This window comes from Aotus nancymaae, unplaced genomic scaffold, assembly GCF_030222135.1.
Source record: "Aotus nancymaae isolate 86718 unplaced genomic scaffold, 86718_ANA_hifiasm-v0.15.2.pri h1tg000016l, whole genome shotgun sequence".
Classification (NCBI taxonomy): domain Eukaryota; kingdom Metazoa; phylum Chordata; class Mammalia; order Primates; family Aotidae; genus Aotus; species Aotus nancymaae.
Window position 1 is genome coordinate 35,197,464 of NW_026988428.1, and position 20,848 is coordinate 35,218,311.

Consider the following 20,848-nt stretch of genomic DNA (forward strand, 5'->3'; position numbering starts at 1 on the left):
GATGTGGTGAAATCCAATATGGATCCTATAACTGCATTTCTTCTAATTCAGTGGTCCCCAATATTTTTGGCACCAGGGACCAGTTTTGTGGAAGATAATTTTCCACAAACTAGGGTGGGAGATGGTTTCGAGATGATTCAAGTGCATTACATTTATTATGTACTTTATTTCTATTACTATTACATTGTAATATATAGTGAAATAATTATACAACTCACCATAATGTAGAATTAGTGGGAGCCCTGAGCTGGTTTTCCTACAACTAGATGGTCCTAAATGGGGGTGATGGGAGACAGTGACAGATCATCGGGCATGGGGACCCCTGCTCTAGAGGGCTTAATTATAAATAGAAAGACACAGTATAGGAACGTGTATCTTGTTTTATTTGCTTTTAGAATGTTTTTTACTTGTTGATCACAAGTCCTGTTGCAGATCTAAGAACCATTTTGGGAAGGTCATTGGATTCAGGAAATTGTTCAGTTGGAGGCAATGACCTGAAGGAAACACAGTTAATGTCCACAGTCAGTAACTCCTGCCTACATCCTTTCTTGTTTCCTCAGGGCTCCCAGTTAAGTATGGTTTTGTACTGGGTTTATGGGAAGTTGAGATGTTGGAGACAGGGAGGCAGGAAGTCAGCTTCAACTGTGATAGGACAGCTCAGTGTTACAGGTACATACCCAGAACACAGTGGCAAGGACAGACCTTGAAATGGTCATGAGCCATGATTAATGCACAAGGCTCCAGAATGTGTTTGAAGGGTGGAGGACACAGTGCAATGTATTGTGTAGTCTTTCCACCAGGTCAGTGTAGGCAGAGTCTCACCTAACTCTCAAGCATTATTTAAGGTGGTAAAATCACTTTCAAAAATTAGAGCAGGCCAGGGACAGTGGCTCATGCCTGTAATCCCAGCACTTTGGGTGGTGGGTGAATCACTTGGGGTCAGGACTTTGAGACCAGCCTGACCAACATGGTGAAACCCCATCTTTACTAAAAAATACAAAAAAAAAATTAGCTGGGTATGGTGTTGCATGCCTACAATCCCAGCTACTTGGGAGGCTGAGGCAGGAGAATCACTTAAACCCAGGAGGCAGAGGCTGCAGTGAACCGAGATCACTCCACTGTACTCCAGCCTGGGTGACAGAGTGAGACTCTGTCTCAAAAAAAAAAAAAAAAAAAAAAAAAGTTAGAGCAAATTTTCAGTGTCCTTAGAAAGACCTTGTGGGAGAGGAGGTTGGTGCATCCTTCCCTTGCCCAGGAGCACTCAGGCCTTTCTGAACCTGATTTCCCTGGGCTTTGACTTAGGAAGGCACTGAGAAGTCCCTGGTTCAGATCTGATGTTGCCACTGTCTTACCTTAAGCAGTAAACAATACAGTGACATCTGCTCTGTGGGTATGTGGAAGGGAGGGAATTCAGATGGCAGCGTTATTGAGGGAAGGTAAACTATGGAAGGAGGGGAAGGGAGTAAACACACGAATATGATAAGGAAGATGACGGCTTGCCCAGTCACTTGTGTTCCCCAACCCAGCCAATGTGTGGGTCTCCAGGTGACCCCATTTCAACCCATTGAGAGGACTCACATTATTTATCCAGGAGATGTAAGCAGAGACCCGGGTGAAGACTGTAGGCTTCCTGGAGACATTACAGCCCTGGCTAGACACAAAGCTGGTCACTCCATGGACAGAATACTTGCCATTCACCAAGCAATGGAGAGGGCCTCCAGAATCACCCTGCAGGGAGGAGAAACAGAGTCCTAAAACTCCAGATCTTCGGGCTTTTGCTCACACTCCACCCACCCCCCATCTCTGCTTGTGAAATTCTGTACAGTTTTAAAGCTCCCATGCAAATCTCCACTTCCTTCATGTCCCCACAATCAAAATGAATCTCTTCTTCTCTTTTGCTGCTTTATTTCATGTTCTGCCTTGTATTTTGGTTTCATAATTTGTTTCTACCTCCTACGCATGTCTATGAGCTTCCGGAGACAGAAACTCCTACCAAGATCTTTCCTCCCCACACTAGCATAGAACTTTAAACATCTAAAGTTCAATTGCTTTTATTGGCTTACATTGAACATAGGCTGGCAAAAATAGGGCATTCTAATAATTTCTTTATCCCCAGCATTTAGACCATCTAATAATTTCTTTATCCCCAGCATTTAGACCAATGGGTATAATTAGACCAAGTATTTAGACTTGGTAGTCAACACATGCTAAACTAAACTGGAATGAAGAAGAAAGTGATGTACTAGGTTACGTGCTCAATCAGGGCAACCTGGATTTATGGAATATGATCTTGCCTCCCTTCTTACTCAGCTTCCAGAATGCCAGGTCCATAATACCACACATAAAATGGGAAGATACTTCTCTGGAAAATCCAAACAGCCAAGAGGAAAGACCTAAAGACACTGACATTGGAGGTCCTCCACTAAAATGGCCTAGCCAGATCACCTGACAGAGAATCCACTATTGATGAACCCCACCGAAGGCTCAGAGCTACCAACCAGCCCACCCACTCTGGGCAAAAATACCACCCCCACTGTGAAATAAAAGCAGATGGTTAAGGATCACCAAACATCTAAAGAATGCCTCTAATATAAAAATAAAGATTGAAACAAAGAGATAAGGAGCTCAACAAAAAATGAAGGCAACTGGCCGGGCGTGGTGGCTCACATCTGTAATCCCGAGCACTTTGGGAGGCCAAAGCGGGCTGATCACGAGGTCAAGAGATCGAGACCATCCTGGCCAACATGGTGAAACCCTGTCTCTACTAAAAATACAAAAATTAGCCGGGTGTGGTAGTGCACACCTGTAGTCCTAGCTACTTGGGAGGCTGAGGCAGGAGAATTGCTTGAACCCGGGAGGCAGAGGTTGCAGTGAGCCAAGATTGCGCCACTGCACTCCAGCTTGGTGACAGAGTGAGACTCCATCTCACAAAAAAAAAAAAAAAAAAAAAAAAGACAATCAAGACTATGCAGGCAGAAGAAAACAAGCAATAGAACCAGGACTAATAGGCCAGGCGTGGTGGTTTACGTCTGTAATCCCAGCACTTTGGGAGGCCAAGGTGGGCAGATCACCTGAGGTCAGGAGTTCAAGACTAGCCTGGCCAACATGGTGAAACCCCATCTCTACTAAAAATACAAAAATTAGCTGGGCTTGGTGGCACATGCCTGTAATCCCAGCTACTTGGGAGGTTGAGGCAGAATCACTTGAACCCAGGAACTGGAGGTTGCAACGAGCTGAGATCGCACCACTGTACTCTAGCCTGGACAACAAAGCGATACTCCATCTCAAAAACAAACAAAAAAACCATGACTAATATGCATCCATGATACAAAAACAACATGCTACTAAATAGATCATTCAGAAAGCAAAAAGAGCCTTTGGAAATTATAAATCTGATAGACTTAGAAATGAGAGACTGGAAGAGTTGGAACATAACAAAATATAGAGAAAAGAAGAGGACCAGATCAGGAGGTAAACATGTGAATAACAGAAATTCTAGAAAGAGAAAAGTAAAATGGAGTGGGATGAGATCACAAATAAACAACATTTTCTGAATCAAACGTCTGGAGTTTCCAGGAAAACACACCTATTAAGTGTCCCTCACAATCAATGCAAATAGATCCATATAGACTACTAGGTGAAGAGAAGATGATACAGGTCACTTAACAAATTATGGAGAGTGTGTAAGGTTGAATTAATGAAAAATTGACTATATGAAGCAAATGAAAAAGACAATTATTAACACGGAAAATTTAAAAAGTAGTGCAGCAAGGGCTGATCATGGTGGTTTATGACTGTAATCCCAGCAATTTGGGAGGATGAAGGAGAAGGATTGCTTAAGTTAAAGCCAGGAGTTTTGAGACCAGCCTGGGCTACAAAGCGAGACCCCCATCTCTATAAAAAAAAAATTTTAAATCAGCTGAGTGTGGTGGCATGTGCCTGTAGTCTTGGCTACTCAGGAGACTGAGGTGGGAGGATTGTTTGAGCCCAGGAATTGAAGGCTGAAGTGAGCTGTGATTGTGCTAATGCATTCCAGACTGGGTGACAGGGTAAGAACATATCTCTTAAAAAAAACAAAAACAAAAACAAACAATTATGCAGCAAATGAAAAGTAAACCTAGAATATATCACATGATTCAGTTGTAAATGGCATTTTATATAATCATAGTGAATACCGAATGTTGATCTAACCAAAATATTTTGAGAGACTGAAATGGTGACCAGAAAATGTCATGCTTGGAAGGCAGGTATGTGTATATAAAAAAGAAAGAGATTCACATCTGCCATAATGTCTGAACTGAAAAATAGCAGTGTAAGTATGTAATTTTAAAGATATAGAGGTAGACACCAAAAGAATCAGCTGAAGAGTTGAAAGTGGCCTCCTGTGGGGTGGGAGAACTAGAGTAGCTATTCTTTTCCATTATTGAGACTCATAATCTTATTTGCCAATTTAAGCTTCAATAAAAAGTAAAACTTGGGGCCAGGTATGGTGGCTTACACCTGTAATCCCAGCACTTTGGGAAGCTGAGGTGGGCAGATCACCTGAGGCCAGAAGTTTGAGACTAGCCTGGCCAACATAGGGAAACCCTGACTCTACTAAAAATATAAAATTAGCCAGGTATGGTGGCACATGCTTGTCATCCCAGCTACTCAGGAGGCTGAGGCACAAGAATTGTTTGAACCCAGGAGGAGGAGGTTGCAGTGAGCTGAGATTGCGCCACTACACTCCAGCCTAGGTGACAGAGCAAGACTGTCTCAAAAACAAGCAAGCAAGCAAACAAACAAAAACAAACAAACGTAAAACTTAAAAAAGAATTAGGGAAAGAGGCCAAAATTTCAAATTGGGATAATTGTGTGTGTGTGTGTGTGTGTGTGTGTGTGTGTGTGTTTTGTTTTGAGACGGAATCTTGCTCGGTCACTCAGGCTGGAGTGCAGTAGTGCCATCTTGGCTCACTGCAACCTCCGCCTCCCAGGTTCAAGTAATTCTCCTGCCTCAGCCTCCTGAGTAGCTGAGACTACAGATGTGTGCCCCCACACTTCGCTAATTTTTTTTTTTTTTTGAGACGGAATTTTGCTCTTATTGCCCAGGCTGGAGTGTAATGGCATGATCTCGGCTCAGTGCAACCTCTGCCTCCCAGGTTCAAGCAATTCTTCTGCCTCAGTCTCCCAAGTAGCTGGGATTACAGGTGTGTGCTACCACGCCTGGCTAATTTTGTATTTTTAGTAGAGATGGGGTTTCTCCATGTCAGTCAGGCTGGTCTTGAATTCCTGACCTCAGGTGATCCACCCACCTCAGCCTCCCAAAGTGCTGGGATTATAGGCATGAGCCACCGAGGCCAGCTGTTTTTTTTTTTGTTGTTGTTGGTTTTGTTTTGTTTTGTTTTGTTTTTTTTGAGACAGAGTCTTGCTCTTATTGCCCAGGCTGGAGAGCAATGACCCGATCTTGGCTCACCACAACCTCTGCCTCCCGGGTTCAAGCAATTGTCCTGTCTCAGCCTCCCAAGTAGCTGGGATGACAGGCATGCGCCACCTTGCCTGGCAGCTAATTTTGTATTTTTAGTAGAGACAAGATTTCTCCATGTTAGTCAGGCTGGTCTTGAACTCCCAACCTCAGGTGATCTGCCCACCTTGGCCTCTCAAAGTACTGGAATTGCAGGCGTGAGCCACTGCCTTGTTTGTTTTTTTAAAGACAGAGACTCTGCCCAGGCTGGAGTGCAGTGGTATGGCCATAGCTCACTTCAGTCTCAATCTCCTGTGCTCAAGCAATCCTCCCACTTCAGTATCCCAAGTAGCTGGGACCACAGTGTGCACCACCTCGCCTGGCTAATTTTTAAAATTTTTGCAGAGACAGGGTCTCCCTATGTTACTGAGGCTAATCTCTAACTCCTGAGCTTCAGTGATCCTCCCACCTCAGTCTCCCAATGAGCTGGGATCACAGGCATGAGCCACTGTGCCCAGCCAGGGGTAATTATTTTAAAGTGGAACTACCTGTACTCCACCCCAACTGCTGTTTAGGAAAGGATGTTTTCTTTAGATTATTGTATTCAAAACAATCTAAATCTCTTCCACCTAAATTCTATTAGGGATTTGAGAGTATTTCAGGGGCTAGAGGAATGACAGAGAAATGAATTATATATAATACTATCATCTGTGCTAATTGACCTGAAAAGAGACCAAGCTTCTGGAGAGATGGAGGGAGTGGCTGAGGATTTTAGAGCTGAAGGAAGAGTTGCAAAAGAACTCAGTGAGAATGAGCTGATTGAAATGGGAGGTTCTAAGTGAATCCACTCTGAAGAGAAGGGTTGGAGACCCAGAACTCTGAAAGCCCAGAAGACACACTATTTGGGAAACTCCAGTGGGGATGGACCTGGGGACACAACTGCCTCTGAGAACTGTCAATTTGGAATGGCAGCCAGAAGAAAAGTACTCATTTTGTAGAGCTCAAGACTTAAGGGAGAGCACAGGCATGTATATTCATGCAGAAAGCCTATACCTTAGGAGGTTATAGGTGAAGCTGGCTGATGAGGCCCTAGAAGAGGTTGCATTATGCATTAGTCTCTCTATTTTCCCCCTTATTCCCATGTAGAGTCCCTGGGATACAGGAGTTTTGTTTTGTTTCGTTTGAGATGGAGTCTCACTCTGTCACCCAGGCTGGAGTGCAGTGGCCCGATTTCGGCTCACTGTAACCTTTGCCTCCCAAGTTCAAGCGATTCTCCTGCCTCAGCCTACCAAGTAGCTGGGACTACAGGCACCCACCACCACGCCCGCCCAGCTAATTTTTATATTTTTAGTAGAGACAGGGTTTCACCATATTGGCCAGGCTGGTCTCGAACTCCTGACCTTGTGATCCACCCACCTCGGCCTACCAAAGTGCTGGGATTACAGGTGTGAGCCACCGTGCCCAGCCAGATACAGGAGTTTTAAATGTTAATATCAGGAAAGTCTAGGGCAGACTAGGATGAATTGGTCACTTTATGTCCATGGTTCTTTGCATTCACACACACAAAAAGCCTTTTAATCCTTTCATTTTATAATTTCAGCCAGGCTGCCAGCCTCCTGCCAGCTTCTCTCTCTCCTCCATCTAGTCTGGACCTTGCAGTTGATCTGCAATCCTGTCCTTTTACCCCAATCATGCAGGAAAACTAAGTCTTTGAGTAAAACAGAGTGAATCATATACCCATGTGCTCACTGTGTAGTCTCCATGCTCAGCCAATTAGCAACATCTTGGAGGACAACCCTCCCATTCACATTAACTATTCCAGATGCATACAACCCTTGCCCCTTCATTTTCAGCAGTCAAGTTGACTCCTCCTAGTTCATGAGTAACTAGAAGCAATAATGTAGAACACCTGCTAACGCCCAGCCACCAAATCCTGCAGACTTTTCCATGTTTATGTGCACATCTGATATCCCTCTTCCTGTTCAGAGCCAGCTCCATCTGTGCTCTTGGTTCCATCTCTTTCTTCTCCTCTCTGACTCTACAGGATTCTTTCCTCTCTGCGTATTTATGCACCCAAATTTTTTCTCTTTTTTTGAGACCGAGTCTCTCTCTCCAGGCTGGAGTGCAGCGGCATGATCTCGGCTCACTGTAACCTCCACCTCCCAGGTTCAAGCAATTCTCCTGCCTCAGCCTCCTGAGTAGCTGGGATTACAGGTGCCCACCACTGTGCCCGGCTAATTTTTTGTATTTTTAATAGAGACGGGGCTTCACCATGCTGGCCAGGCTGGTCTTGAACTCCTGACCTTGTAATCCGCCCACCTTGGCCTCCCAAAGTGTTGGAATTACAGGTGTGAGCCACCGTGCCTGACCAATTTTCTTCCCTTAAAAGATGCACCCCTTCCATGACTTGCTGTCCTTAAAGCTACCAGACTTCTTTTGTTCTATTTTTTTCCTCTTTTGAGACAGGGTTTCACTCTGTTGCCCAGGCTGGAGTGCAGTGGTGGGATCATAGCTCACTGGAGCCTCAAACTCCTTGGCTCAAGTGATCTTCCCACCTCAGCCTCCCAAGTAGCTGAGGCTACAGGTGCACACCACCACATCCAGCTAATTTTTAAAATTCTTGTAGAGATGTTGTCTCCCTATGTTTGCCAGGCTGGTCTCTAACTCCTGGGCTCAAACCATCCTCCTGCCTCAATCCGTCAAAATGTTGGGATTACAGGCATGAGCCACTACACTCAGCCGGTTATATTTCTTGTTGTCTCTTTACTCCTTACCCTTGAAACAAGCCTCTGCCCTCACCACGCCACTGAAACTGCTCTTGCCAAGGATACAATTGCCAAAGTGGCCACTTTCAGCTCTTATCTACTGTGGCTTCTGGCTGAATTGTGTATTATGTGATATCTGTCATTACTTCCTGAGATTTTGTCACACCCTTATTACCCAGTGTTTATCTCACATCTACTTCTCCTTTCTTAGATCCTAGTAGTTTCTCTGTCATCCACCTATCCCCGAAACACTCAACTATTTATGTTCTGATGGTTCTTTCCCAGCCCACTGCTCTTTTCTCATTGTACAGTTCTTCCCTGAGATGGGCTCTGATTTGTTCTCGGTGGGTATCTCTAGCCCAGCTCTTCCCTTAGGCTCCACTTTTTCTATCTAACTTCGTGGCTGGACACGGTGGCTCATGCCTGTAATCCCAGCACTTAGGGAGGCTGAGGTCAGGAGTTTGAGACTAGCCTGGCCAACATGGGGAAACCCCATCGCTACTAAAAATACAAAAATTAGCCAGGTTTGGTGGCACATGCCTGTAATCCAGCTACTCAGGAGGTTGAGGCAATAGAATTGCTTGAACCCAGGAGGTGGAGGTGGCAGTGAGCTGAGATTGCACCACTACACTCCAGCCTGGGCGACAGAGGAAGACGGAGTTTCACTCTTGTTGTCTTGGTTGGAATGCAGTGGCACCATCTCAGGCTCTGCCTCTGCCTCTGCCTCTGGGGTTCAGGTGATTATCCTGCCTCAGCCTAGCTGGGATTAGGTACATGTGCCACCATGCCCAGCTACTTTTTTGTATTTTTAGTAGAGACGGGGTTTCTCCGTGTTGGTCAGGCTGGTCTTGAACTCCTGACCTCAGGTGAACTGCCCGCCTCGGCCTCCCAAAGTGCTGGGATTACAGGTGTAAGCCACTGTGCTTTGCAAAAAAAAAAAAAAAAAAAAAAATTCTTACCAGTTGCTATACCTGAATGTCCCACTGGGATCTCCGACAAATCTTGTCCAGAACCAAACTCATTCATCATCTTCTCTCTCAAATCCTGTAAATCTTGCCTCATTTAAGGCAGCAACGCTCTCCCACAAATGACTTACACCAGTTGCTTGGCTGTTGTTCCAGATCCTCCTCCTTCTCTCCTCTGGTTCCTATCACCACTGCCTTAATTCAGGCAAATTTCTTCCAAATTCCTTGCCTAGGTCATTGCAATAGCCCCCTAGGCAGTCTCCCTTCCTCTCTTGCCCTCTTCAAAAGCATGCCTAGAGAACACTTCTAAAAGGTGAATCTGGTTGTGCTAGTCTCCTGTTTAGAGGTCTTCAATGGCTTCCCGATGCCCAAGAGATACAGTATATGTCCCCAAGCATGGCATTTGAAGCCCTGAGTTGTGCGGCTCTTGCTTGGCTCTCTAGTCTTATCTCCTGACATTTCCTAATATGGTGGTAGCTTCTGTTTTAGCCCAGGGGTCAGCAAACCTCTTGTTAAGGGCCAAATAGTACATATTTCAGGCCTTGCAGGCCATACAGTCTTGGTTGCAACTACTTTGTGTTGTAGTACAAAAGCAGTCATAGGCTGGACATGGTGCCTCACACTGATGATCCCAGCACTCTAGGGGGCCAAGGCAGAAGGATCGCTTGAGGCCAGGAGTTCAAGACCAGCCTGGGCAACACAGTGAGACCTTGTCACTACCAAAAACAAACAAAACAAAATTAGCTGGATGTGATGGCATGTGCCTGTGGTCCTAGCTACTTGGGAGGCTGAGGTAGGAGGATAATTTGAGCCTAGGAAGTTGAGGCTGCAGTGAACCAAGATGGCCCCACTGCCTTCTGACCTCAGTGATGGAGCCAGACCTTGTCTTTAAAAAAAAAAAAAAAAAAAGCAGCCATAAACAATTTGTAAACGAGCAACTGTGACTGTATTCCAATGAAATGTCATTTATGGGCACAGAAATTTTAAATAGTTTTCATGTGTCATGACATATTATTCTTCTGATTTTTTTCCCTTACCATTAATAAATGTAATAATCCCAGCCTGGGCAACATGGTGAAACCCTGTCTCTACCAAAAATACAAAAAATAGCTGGGCGTGGTGGTGTGTGCCTGTACTCCCAACTACTAGGGAGGCTGAGGTGGGAGACTTACTTGAGCCCAGGAGGTGGGGGTTGCAGTGATGGCACAATTGTACTCTAGTCTGGGAAACAGAGAGAGAACCTGTCTCAAAAAAAAAAAAAAAAAAATGGCCAGGCGTGGTGGCACACACCTGTAATCCCAGCACTTTGGGAGGCTGAGGCGGGCAGATCACAAGGTCAGGAGTTCGAGACCAGCCAGTTAGAGAGCAGCCTGGCCAACATGGTGAAACATATATATGTATATGTATGTATATATGTATATTTCAACATGGTGAAATATATATATTCTATATACAGAGAGAAATGTAATAACCATTCTAAGCTCATGGGCCATACAAAAACAAGCAGTGGGCTAGATTTGGCTCATGGGCCTCCAGCCTCTGCTCTACTCTAGCCTTAGGGAATGACCCATAATTCTCCATGTACTCTGGGTTGCTTCTTGGCCCCATGCCTTTATTCATGCTGTTCCCTCCCTCTGAATGTCTTTTCTCCTTTTGGCCTAGCCTATTCCTATCTACCCATCAAGACCCACTACAGATTTTACTTTCTTGGGGAAGGCAGGTCTTTTCTGGCTCCAGTAGGTAGAGGTGAGTACCTACCCTTGGGCGGTGTACATCTTACTATGAACACTTAACCACATGGTATTACAATATTCTATTGTATGTCTGCTCCTCTAGTTCCTTTACTTGATGCTGTTTGATCCATCTTTGTATCCTTAGCACTCAGCACAATGCCTGGCATATGGTAGATATATAATGAACAGTTGTTAAACTGCATTAAGAAATCTGGGGTGGGGCATGGTGGCTCACGCCTGTATTCCCAGCACTTTGGGAGGCTGAAGCAGGAGGATCACTTGAGCTCTAGAGTCTGAGACCAGCCTGGGCCACAAAGCAAGACCCCATCTCTATATTAAAAAATAATAATAATAAAAGAAATCTGTAAGATGGTTTATTGCTGATTGATCTCATCAAAATAGGGGAAAGTTATATTTGTTACAAATAAGCTATTATAAAATTATTTTGTGGCTGGGCACGGTGGCTCACACCTGTAATCCCAGCACTTTGGGAGGCTGAGGGGGGAAGATCACGAGGTTAGGAGATCAAGACCATCCTGGTCAACATGGTGAAACCCTGTCTCTACTAAAAATACAAAAATTAGCTGGGTGTGGTGCTGTACACATGTAGTCCCAGCTATTCAGGAGGCTGAGGCAGCAGAATTGCTTGAACCCTGGAGCCAGAGGTTGCAGTGAGCTGAGATTGCATCACTGCACTCCAGCCTGGCAACAGAGCAAGACTCTTGTCTCAAAAAAAAAATTATTTTGTGCACTTTCCCCTATCAAACTCACCTGTACATAATGTCAGAAATACCACTGGGGTAAAGGGATAGTGGTAGAGGAACTGCAAGAGAAGTTGGACTGATAGGTGGGTGGGGGGCAGGGTGCTGCCTTATACACCATCACAACCACCCCTCCAGGCCCAGCTCCATCGCTGTTGTTAAAAAAAATCTAGGTAACAAATTCTAAGAACACACACATATACCAACAACAACATACAAATGTTGGGCCATGTACAAGCTTTGAAGTGAGGTCATAGAGTGAGATCAATTTTAAGGTTTCTTTCAACTTTAAGGTTCTCTGAGTATAGGGTTACTAGCACAGAATCATTCTCACTTACACATCAGAGTAGAAAATTGAGTCTGTGCAGGACCAAGAGTAAGTGTGGAATAGGGAGGTGAGGAAAAGGGGTGGAGGGATAGGCAGAGAGTGGCAGGACCTGGGGTGGGACATATGACACCCTCTGCATGTGTTCACCTGGCATCCAGAGCGAATTCCGTCTCCACCAGCACACACCATGGTGTTCTTCACAGTGGAGCCCCAGTAGGAGGAGCTGGAGCAGGTGGCGTAGTCCACAGAGGGCAGGTAAGCCTGCTGCAGGGTCTGGGCCAGCTGCCCATTGGCTGAACAGGACACACAGCACTGGCGGTCAGCTCCAGATGTTGTCCAGTGGACAAACCTTCCACTACTGCCACACCTTCCCAAACTCTGGTGAAAGCTGAACTCAGGCCACACTCCTCTCCACCTGTTGCTTGTGGTGGATCCTTCCGTCTTCTCTCTTTATATGGCCACACAGGACCCTTCCTTTCCCTCAGGGAGGCAGCCTTGCTTACTGTACCTAGGCTCCAAGCCACCAGCCCTACCCCTGCTTCTCCTCACCCATGGATAACTTAGTTGGGTCATGGAATGGTCTTATTTGTGGATGATTTATCTGTCTGTTCTGCTTCCTCCTTACACGACAAGCTCCATGGAGCAGAACTGGGATTGTGCATGCTTGTTTCCATTTCTTAAGAGCTTGGTGCATCTTTCCCTTATCTTGCTCTTTTGACTTTTCAAAGCCTCTGCACTTTTCATTTGGACTGTTACAAAACTCTCATGTTATTGGTTGAGAAAATGGACCAGGGCTGGATTACCAGCTCATGCCTGTAATCCCAGCTACTTGGGAGGCTGAGGCAGGTGGATCACTTGAGGTCAGGAGTTCAAGACCAGCCTGGCCAACAGGGTGAAACCCCATCTCTACTAAAAATACAAAAATTAGCTGGGTATGGTGGTGGGTGCCTGTAATCCCAGCTACTTGGGAGGCTGAGGCAGGAGAATCACTTGAACCCGGGAAGCAAAGGTTGCAGTGAGCCAAGATCGTGCCACTGCATTCCAGCCTGGGCTACAGAGGGAGACTCTGTTTCAAAAAAAAAAAAAAAAAAAGAGGAAGAAGAAAAAAAGAAAGAATGTTGGATACAATGAGTTCTAAATTTCTCTTCAAAGAATCAGTATGTCAGTATGTTCAGTTCTTTGTCCTCTATTTTAAGCTTAACTTTCTCATAGTTTTAGTAAACAACCTTTTCCACCAGTTCTAATCAGTAGTTCACATCTATTCCCCTGGTCATCTACTTCATCCTGACTCGCCCTGATCACCTGCTTTCACCTGATTCACCTTTAGTTACCTGTTCTGTACTGTCCTTCCCGCCAAACTGCTCACCCCGCTACTCTGGCTCATACTTCTGCTCCTTTTAAAACAGCCAATTGGAATTTGCTTAGATTGTGCAGTCCAACCCTAGCCAATAGGGGAACAGCACAGCAGTAGGAACTACCTGCATCAGGGATTAGAATCCCCTTCCCCTCCCCTGTTTGGGTGTGTGCTCGCCATTGCACCATCTGTGAGATGCACCCTTTTATAGAAGTAAATTGCCCTGCTGAGAAAATTTATATTTGAGTGCTACTTCTTTTGCAGCACCAAAAATTTACATATAATAGAAAGAAAAACAAAAAAGAAAAACTGGACCACAATAACATTAAATGAACTGAGATCAGAAGCTGGATTTGAACCATGTGTCTCTCCTAGCTCCAGCTTTTCCCAATGGACTCACAGCCCAGCTACTTGGGAAGCTGAGGCAGGAGAATCATTTGAACCTGGGAAGTGGAGGTTGCAGTGATCTGAGATTGCACCACTGCACTCCAGCCTGGTGACAGAGAGAGAGACTCTATTTCAACAGAGTGTGGTGGTGCATACCTATAGTTCCAGCTACTTAGGAGGCTGAGATGGGAGGATCACTTGAGCCTAGGAAGTGGAAGTTGCAGTCTGGGCAACAGAGTAAGACCCTATCTCAAAATAAATAAATAATTTTTTAAAATGAGGGACTGGTAAAAAAAATTCTCTGTGGTAAAGTCTTTTTTAGTTCTGAGTCTATGAATCTCTCAACTATTTCACAGCCCATTCTTAGCTCGATTTAATGCATCAGTTAATGTATATATGGTTCCTTTAAAAGCTTAGCTACCTAATCAAGATCCTTGTGGTGGATGGTGCCAATGTAGGCTACTTACTCTTGGTCCTGCCCCAGCCTGTGATGTAGCAGGGACTGTTGTTAGCCAGGATGGTTCCCTCCTGGGGCAGAACACCCAGCTGGACGTAGCTATTGAGGGTAACGCTCTGGGCCAGGCGCAGCAAGGCGATGTCATAGCTGCAGGAGAAAAGGAGACTATTCACTCACGGGATCAGCCCTCCCCTGAGGTCAGCATATGCACTAGCCCTCTCTAAGCATTTGTGTCCCCGTGGAATTGGAAACTGATGACTTTGAAGAAGAAGGAAGGGGCTCACTTGCTAAGCCTCAAACTAGAGCAATTACAATTTAACATGTAAACATTCTATGTGTAACAGCAGCATCTGCTGGTGAGACGTTGGTATTGCAGCCTAGCTCCAACCTTTGCAACCCAGGGAAGTAGAGAATGGGGGAATCTGAAAGGAGCAGAGTGGCATGATCTTGGTGGCAGAGTTCTCAAAGAAGAAAACTGTAAAAGGCTGAGTGGCTCTACAAGCTCAGTAGAATATCCAATTCCTTGAACCCATCCCCACCTCCACCTGCTATAGGATCGACCACCATTTTAACGATTTCTTTTCTAGAAGTTTACAACTCAACTTGCAATTTTCCTGTATAAGATTCACTTTAGGGCAAGGTGCCATGGCTCACGCCTGTAATCCCAGCACTGTGGGAGGCCGAGGCAGGAGGATGGCTTGATCCCAGGGGTTCGAGACCGGCCTGGGCAACATGGCAAGACCCTGTCTCTATAAAAAATAATAATAATAATAATAAAAAGATTCACTTTAGGAAATTTACTTTTGCTGATGGAGTCTATTCTATAATATGAATAATAAATAACAATTAAAAACCCCCATGAAAACAGAACATTAAAATTTGCGGAGAAGGGGCTTTAGGTAATACAACTGTGTAAACTAGCCTGGACCCAACAAATCCTAAAGATCTTCAAAGATTCTCAAACCCTCCAGAACCTCAATTCTCTTTTTCTTTTGAGACAGAATCTCACGCTGTCACCCAGGCTGGAGTGCAGTGGCATGATCTTGGCTCACTGCAACCTCTGCTTCCTGGGTTCAAGTGATTCTCCTGCCTCAGCCTCCTGAGTAGTTGGGATTACAGGCGCATGCCATCATGTCTGGCTAATTTGTGTGTGTGTGTGTGTGTGTGTGTTTTTAGTAGAGACAGAGTTTCACCATATTGGTCAGGCTGGTCTCAAACTCCTGACCTCAGGTGATCTGCCCGCCTTGGCCTTCCTGTGTTGGGATTACAGGCATGAGCCACCATGCCCAGCCTAGAACCTAAATTCTCGAAGTCCTCCTGGATGAACAAGCCAGCTGATTGCTTCCTCCAGGACCTGGTGCCCTCTCTCAGGCTCAGCTGGGCTCCTAAACTAAAGGCCAGGCCAGGAGCTGAGGACTAGGTTTCAGGCCGTGCAATCCCTCCAGCCCTCTGAAAGACCAGGCAAAGGCAGCCAATTATTGGCCAGTCAGCCCTGCACTACCCAGCCCAGGGCCAGCTTGGACTTGCTCCTACCCGGCAGCCACGTTATTGCTGTTCCAGTATGGATGCACCACGATCTTCTGCACACTCACGTACTGCTCAGTGCCATCGTTCTGGCTCAGGTTATGGTCTCCAACCACCACACGGAAAGTCAACGAGCTGGAGTGAGAGAAGGAAGCACTGAATCATCCAGGGGACTCAAACCTTCTCTTTCCCCCACTTAGAGAAAAGTTGGAAAACCATCTTTCATTTTTTTTTTTATTTAAGAAAATGTCTTCTTTTTTTTTTTAGAGATGGGGTCTTGCTCTGTTGCCCAGGCTGGCTCCAAACTCCCAGGCTCAAGTGATCCTCCCACTGCAGCTTCCCTAGTACCTGGGACTACAGGTGTGAGCCACCGTGCCCAAGTTTTGTTTATCACCTTTAGGACAGGAACCCATCTTATCTGGTCCAGGGAGAGGAGGGATGTAAGACTCTCCAAATGAGAAAGTAACAAACTCTTTCATTCCCTAGTTGACTAAGTTGTGGAAGTGAAAGATACTACCATCACTTCCATTTTCTGTTTAGCATCGTAGGCTGAATATCTTGTAACCTGGGAGAAGTATAGTGCGCTTAAATGAAATAATGGCTCTCAGCCACCAAGATTTTGAGGGAAGCATAGACTTCTAGGCTAGTAGTTCTTTTTTTTTTTGAGAGGGAGTCTCACTCTGTTGCCCAGGCTGGAGTGCAGTGGCACAATCTCAGCTCCCTGCAACCTCCACCTCCTGAGTTTTAAGCAATTCTCTCTGCCTAAGCCTCCCAAGTAGCTGGGATTACAGGCACTCGCCATCACACCCGGCTAATATTTTTATTTTTAGTAGAGATGGTTTTTCGTCATGTTGGCCACGCTGGTCTTGAACTCCTGGCCTCAGGTATCCACCCGCCTTGGCCTCCCAAAGTGCTGGGATTACAGACATGAGCCACCGCGCTTGACTGACTTCTAGGCTAGTAGTTCTTAAAGCATGGTTCCTGGGCCAGCAGTGTGAGTATCACCTGGAAACTTGTTAGAAATGCAAATTATCAAGCCTCACCCCAGACCTACCAAATCAGAAACCCTGCTGGGTGGGGCCCAGCAATCTGTGCCTTCCAGGTAATTCTGACACATGCTCAAATGTGAAAACCAGTGCCCAAGACAAATAGGAAAAAATAGTCACTATTCAGACGTTGACTAGACACTTACATACTTACTCAATCCTCACAACATTTCTACAAAGTAAATGTTATTAGCCCTTTTTAGAGATAAGAGAATGAGGGCATAGTTGCCCAAGGCTACACAGCTAGAATTTGGTGGAGCAACATTTGAATTTGAGCCTGCCTAACTCCAAAATTTGTACTTTTTACCATACCACCCCCAAGCAGGCCCCTGAACAGGAAGGGGGCTACTGCCCAGCCCCGGAAGTACTGTCCTGAGAAGTCAAAGTTATGTCATCCTTCAGAAGGGTAAGCCCCTTCCCCTTCCCCCTCCCCTTCCAGGGGCCCAGGAAAGCTGGTGTTTGTTTTTCTTACGAGTCCACGCAGTGAGCAGCTGTCATCACCCAGTTCTGTTTGATGAGGGTCCCTCCACAGGTATGATACCAGGAACCTCCAGACTGGTACTGGAGGGAAATCTAGATGGGGAGGAAAGAAAGAAGGGATAGGTTGGTATTTCTCAAAAGGTTTTGTCCTGGGTCAGACACAGTGGCTCATGTGGAAGGCTGAGGTGGGAGAATCAACTGAGCCTAGGAGCTGGAGACCAGCCTGGGCAACATGTAGTTTTACCTCAAACTACATGTCACCTCCTTAAAGTCCTGCTGTCCTTCAAAACATTCTCTTTCTGGGCCAGGAATGGCAAATAGGTTTCTTCTGACCTGCCAACTGCTACTGATTGGTTGATAGGGGCCACCTGGACTGTGGCATTGATAAAGGGGTGTGTAGATGTATCTGGGGTCAGCAGGAATGGATGCTCCATCGTTTGGTAATATTAGTTGTGCACATGGATGAGGAGTAAAGGCACATGGTGTATTTGGCATTATTTCTCTAGGTTGTTGCAATGGACCTAGAACCCAGGTCCTTCTATTTCTGTTCTCTCTTAAAGAAGAACTGTAGCCAAAGGTTTGGTCTGTCATCCAAGCCCCACAGGCTGAGGTCTCCAGAGCTCTGCCTTCAGTGTTTTCAAGACATCTCCTGTCTCCCCACTTCAGATACTACTTAGAAATACCAATGGGAGGCCAGGAGCAGTGGCTCACACCTGTAATCCCAGCACTTTGGGAGGCCGAGGCGGGCAGCTCACCTGAGGTCAGGAGTTCCAAACCAGCCTAGCCAACATGGTGAAACCCATCTCTACTAAAAATACAAAATTAGCTGGGCGTGGTGGCAGGCACCTGTAATCCCAGCTACTTGGGAGGCTCAGGCAGGAGAATCACTTGAACCCAGGAGGCAGAGGTTGCAGTGAGCTGAGATTGCACTCCAGCCTGGGCAACAAGAACGAAACTCCATCTCACTGCAACCTCTGTCTCCTGAGTTCAAGTTATTCTCCTGCCTCAGCCTCCTGAGTAGCTGGGATTACAGGTGCCCACCACCACGCTCAGCTAATTTTTGTATTTTTATTAGAGATGGGGTTTCACCATGTTGGCCAGGCTGGTCTTGAACTTCTGACTGCAGGTGATCCACCCGCCTTGGCCTCCGAAACTGCTGGGATTACAGGCGTGAGCCACCACGCCCAGCTGGGATGTTCATTTTTATCAGTTCATGTCTCTTCCTCTAGCACCTCATATTATGTAATAGCTCTATTGCTGAAAACTGGGGCTCAGACTTTTGTAAACTAAATCTAACTCTGATTGCAGTGATTCCTCTCAAAGTGTGGATCTTCACCAGTTAATTTGCCAGGATTACACATTTAGATTGCCTAAATCAGGGCCGAGCTGCCCTGTTAGGAAAGTGGAAACTCTTTAAATAGCCAACTAAGCAGCATGCTCTGTGTATGTGTGTGTGTGTGTTTGTGTGTGTGGTGTGCACATGCGTGCAAGCATGTGTGATACACACAGTGTGGAGTGGTGTGCGTGTGAGTTTCAAGGTATGTGGAGTCCAAGGTGCATGTCTGGCACCCAGTCTTTCTTGTGTGGCACAAGTGCTGTCACTGGGAATATAAATGTATTTTGTGTTTGGGTGTGTGCCTTGAAGAGGAAGTGTGGTTGGTATATAAATCCCCTCCTCCAAGCCTTTGCATTTAGAAAACCACCTAAGCCTGATCCCATCCATCTTTAAATCTAGAACCTGGACAGTTGGAGAGCTGCTTGTTGATAGGGACATGCACAGACACACACGATACTCCATGTCGTGCACCGCACTCTTATTTGGGTGGAAGTCTGGGACTGAGAAGGAACACCCACCTGAGAGGGCCAGGAATTCTTCCCAGCCTCAGTCCCTCCGACTACCCGGGCGTTGGTTTCCGGAAAGTCCTGGGTGCTGTGTCCTTTGTGGGGCAGAAGAAAAGTGAGTGATGACTAAGCATGGGGTCAGCCAGGGGTAGGGGTGGGGGGGGTGGCGGTTGTGCTTTGAGGAATGTTAGCCTTGTCTGCAAATTCACAGCTCCTCTCTCACGAACGAGGGGCCCAGCTGTGAGTTCTCTGAGCCCCTTTTGAAAGCAGTGGTGCCTGGGTGCCTTCTATTTCCCCCAGGTATTCCCAGAACTCTGGCATGCTATGAGGGACCTCTCTCAAACCACCAGGCTAGGCCTCAGAGGCTCCTTGTGGTCTCCTCCTTGCTCAAGATCACCCCTTGGCCTGAAGCGTCCCCCTCTCCTTGACGCCCCAGCCCACTAATGCTTTGGCAGGATTCTCCAGGGGGCAGGGCCTGCAGTGCACACCCCAGCCAAGTACCTGCTGAGGAAGTCTTCCTGTCAATGGGGGGAAGGGGGGCTGTGGGGAAGCCAAGGAACCCACCCCACTACCAGAAGGGGCTTCTCTCTGCTTTGTGGCCCGGGGACCTGCCACCCAGAGGGGCCTGAGTAACCAGTGGCCCTGACCCACTCTATCTTGGCCTCCAGGAGAGTAAAGATTTTGCTAGACCTGAGTAAAGTTTTTGCTAGTACCATCCGCCCTGGATTAGAGTGCTGGCCTGGGCTTAGGAAACGCTTGCTGACCCTCCCGCCCAAGTCCCCCTCCCTGTAGACCTCAGGCCACATGATCCACTTACCATAAAGGACCAGGGTTGCGAACACCAGGAAGCGCAGCATGTTGCCAATGGAGTAGCCCACTGGCCTCTTGCATGGACTAAGCCCTCTTTATACTCCTCTTATCAGCAGCTTTGCCGACCTTCTTCTTGCCAACTGGCAGAGCTGAGGGTGGAAGGCAGGGAAAGTCACAGGTGACATGGAAATACAAATGAAAATATTTCTTTTCAAGTAAACTAATTTATCCATTGTTCAAAGACAGAACAAGGCCAGAGCTGAATTAATCATCTGCTTTTAATTGAAAAGTATCCAACAAACTCTTTTTCAGGGCTGGTTCTTCCCTAAGGGGGCACCCCTCATCCCCCGTCACTGCCTCATTGTCCTCAGTGGCACTGTAAATGCAGAGACTTGCCCTGTGCACTAGCAGCTGGAGGCCAGGGGGACGGTGGAGGAGCGGGGAGTGGTTAGCAAGGGCAAGGAAGACATAGCAACTCTTTCTGCCCAAAGAGGGAGAAGGCACATGCCCCCAGCATGCAGATACACGTGTAAACGCAGACACAAAAGCCAAGCAGATGCGGTGGAGAGAATCTGGAGGAGGAAAATACTGAGAAACAGGTTTGGGCCCTCTTGATGGAGAGCCAAGAAGGGGCTCCCAGAGGAGAATGTGGGGCAGGGTAGAGGAGGGGGTCCTCGGGATATGAAGACTGTCTGAGGGCTATGAGGTTAGATGGAGGGTGGAGGGCAGAGGGAGCAGGAGGTGAGGAGCCAAGATTCCTGAAAGAGATGAAGGCTCTGTCCCTCATAGCCCGTAGAGGAAAGAGAAAGGAGTCTCAGTGTGCCTTGAGGTGGGCAGAGGACCCTTGGGTTGGCCACAAAGTGATCAGAACCACTGCAGGCTCCAGAGCAGAGGACTGTGGGTGCAGCTGTGATGGTAGCAAAGCACAGGGTTTGGAATTAGGCAGGGAGAAGCCG

General features: G+C 46.6%; 1 protein-coding gene across 2 annotated transcripts; it reads right to left on the minus strand.

Moving 5' to 3' along the window:
- Positions 1–313: 313 nt before the first annotated feature.
- Positions 314–19,970, minus strand: CELA1 (chymotrypsin like elastase 1). 2 transcript variants are annotated; one of them, XM_012450231.1, is made up of 8 exons: positions 19,900–19,970; positions 19,095–19,177; positions 17,233–17,333; positions 15,724–15,849; positions 14,201–14,337; positions 12,140–12,285; positions 1,579–1,728; positions 314–494 (listed from the first exon to the last, which is right to left on the minus strand). In XM_012450231.1, exons 1-8 carry the CDS (start codon positions 19,937–19,939, stop codon positions 477–479), a joined length of 801 nt encoding a protein of 266 aa, XP_012305654.1. In that variant the 5' UTR covers positions 19,940–19,970; the 3' UTR covers positions 314–476. The 2 variants fall into 2 exon arrangements, with proteins under 2 accessions (XP_012305654.1, XP_064233177.1); XM_064377107.1 differs by lacking the exon at positions 314–494 and having other exon boundaries at positions 1,392–1,728.
- Positions 19,971–20,848: the final 878 nt, after the last annotated feature.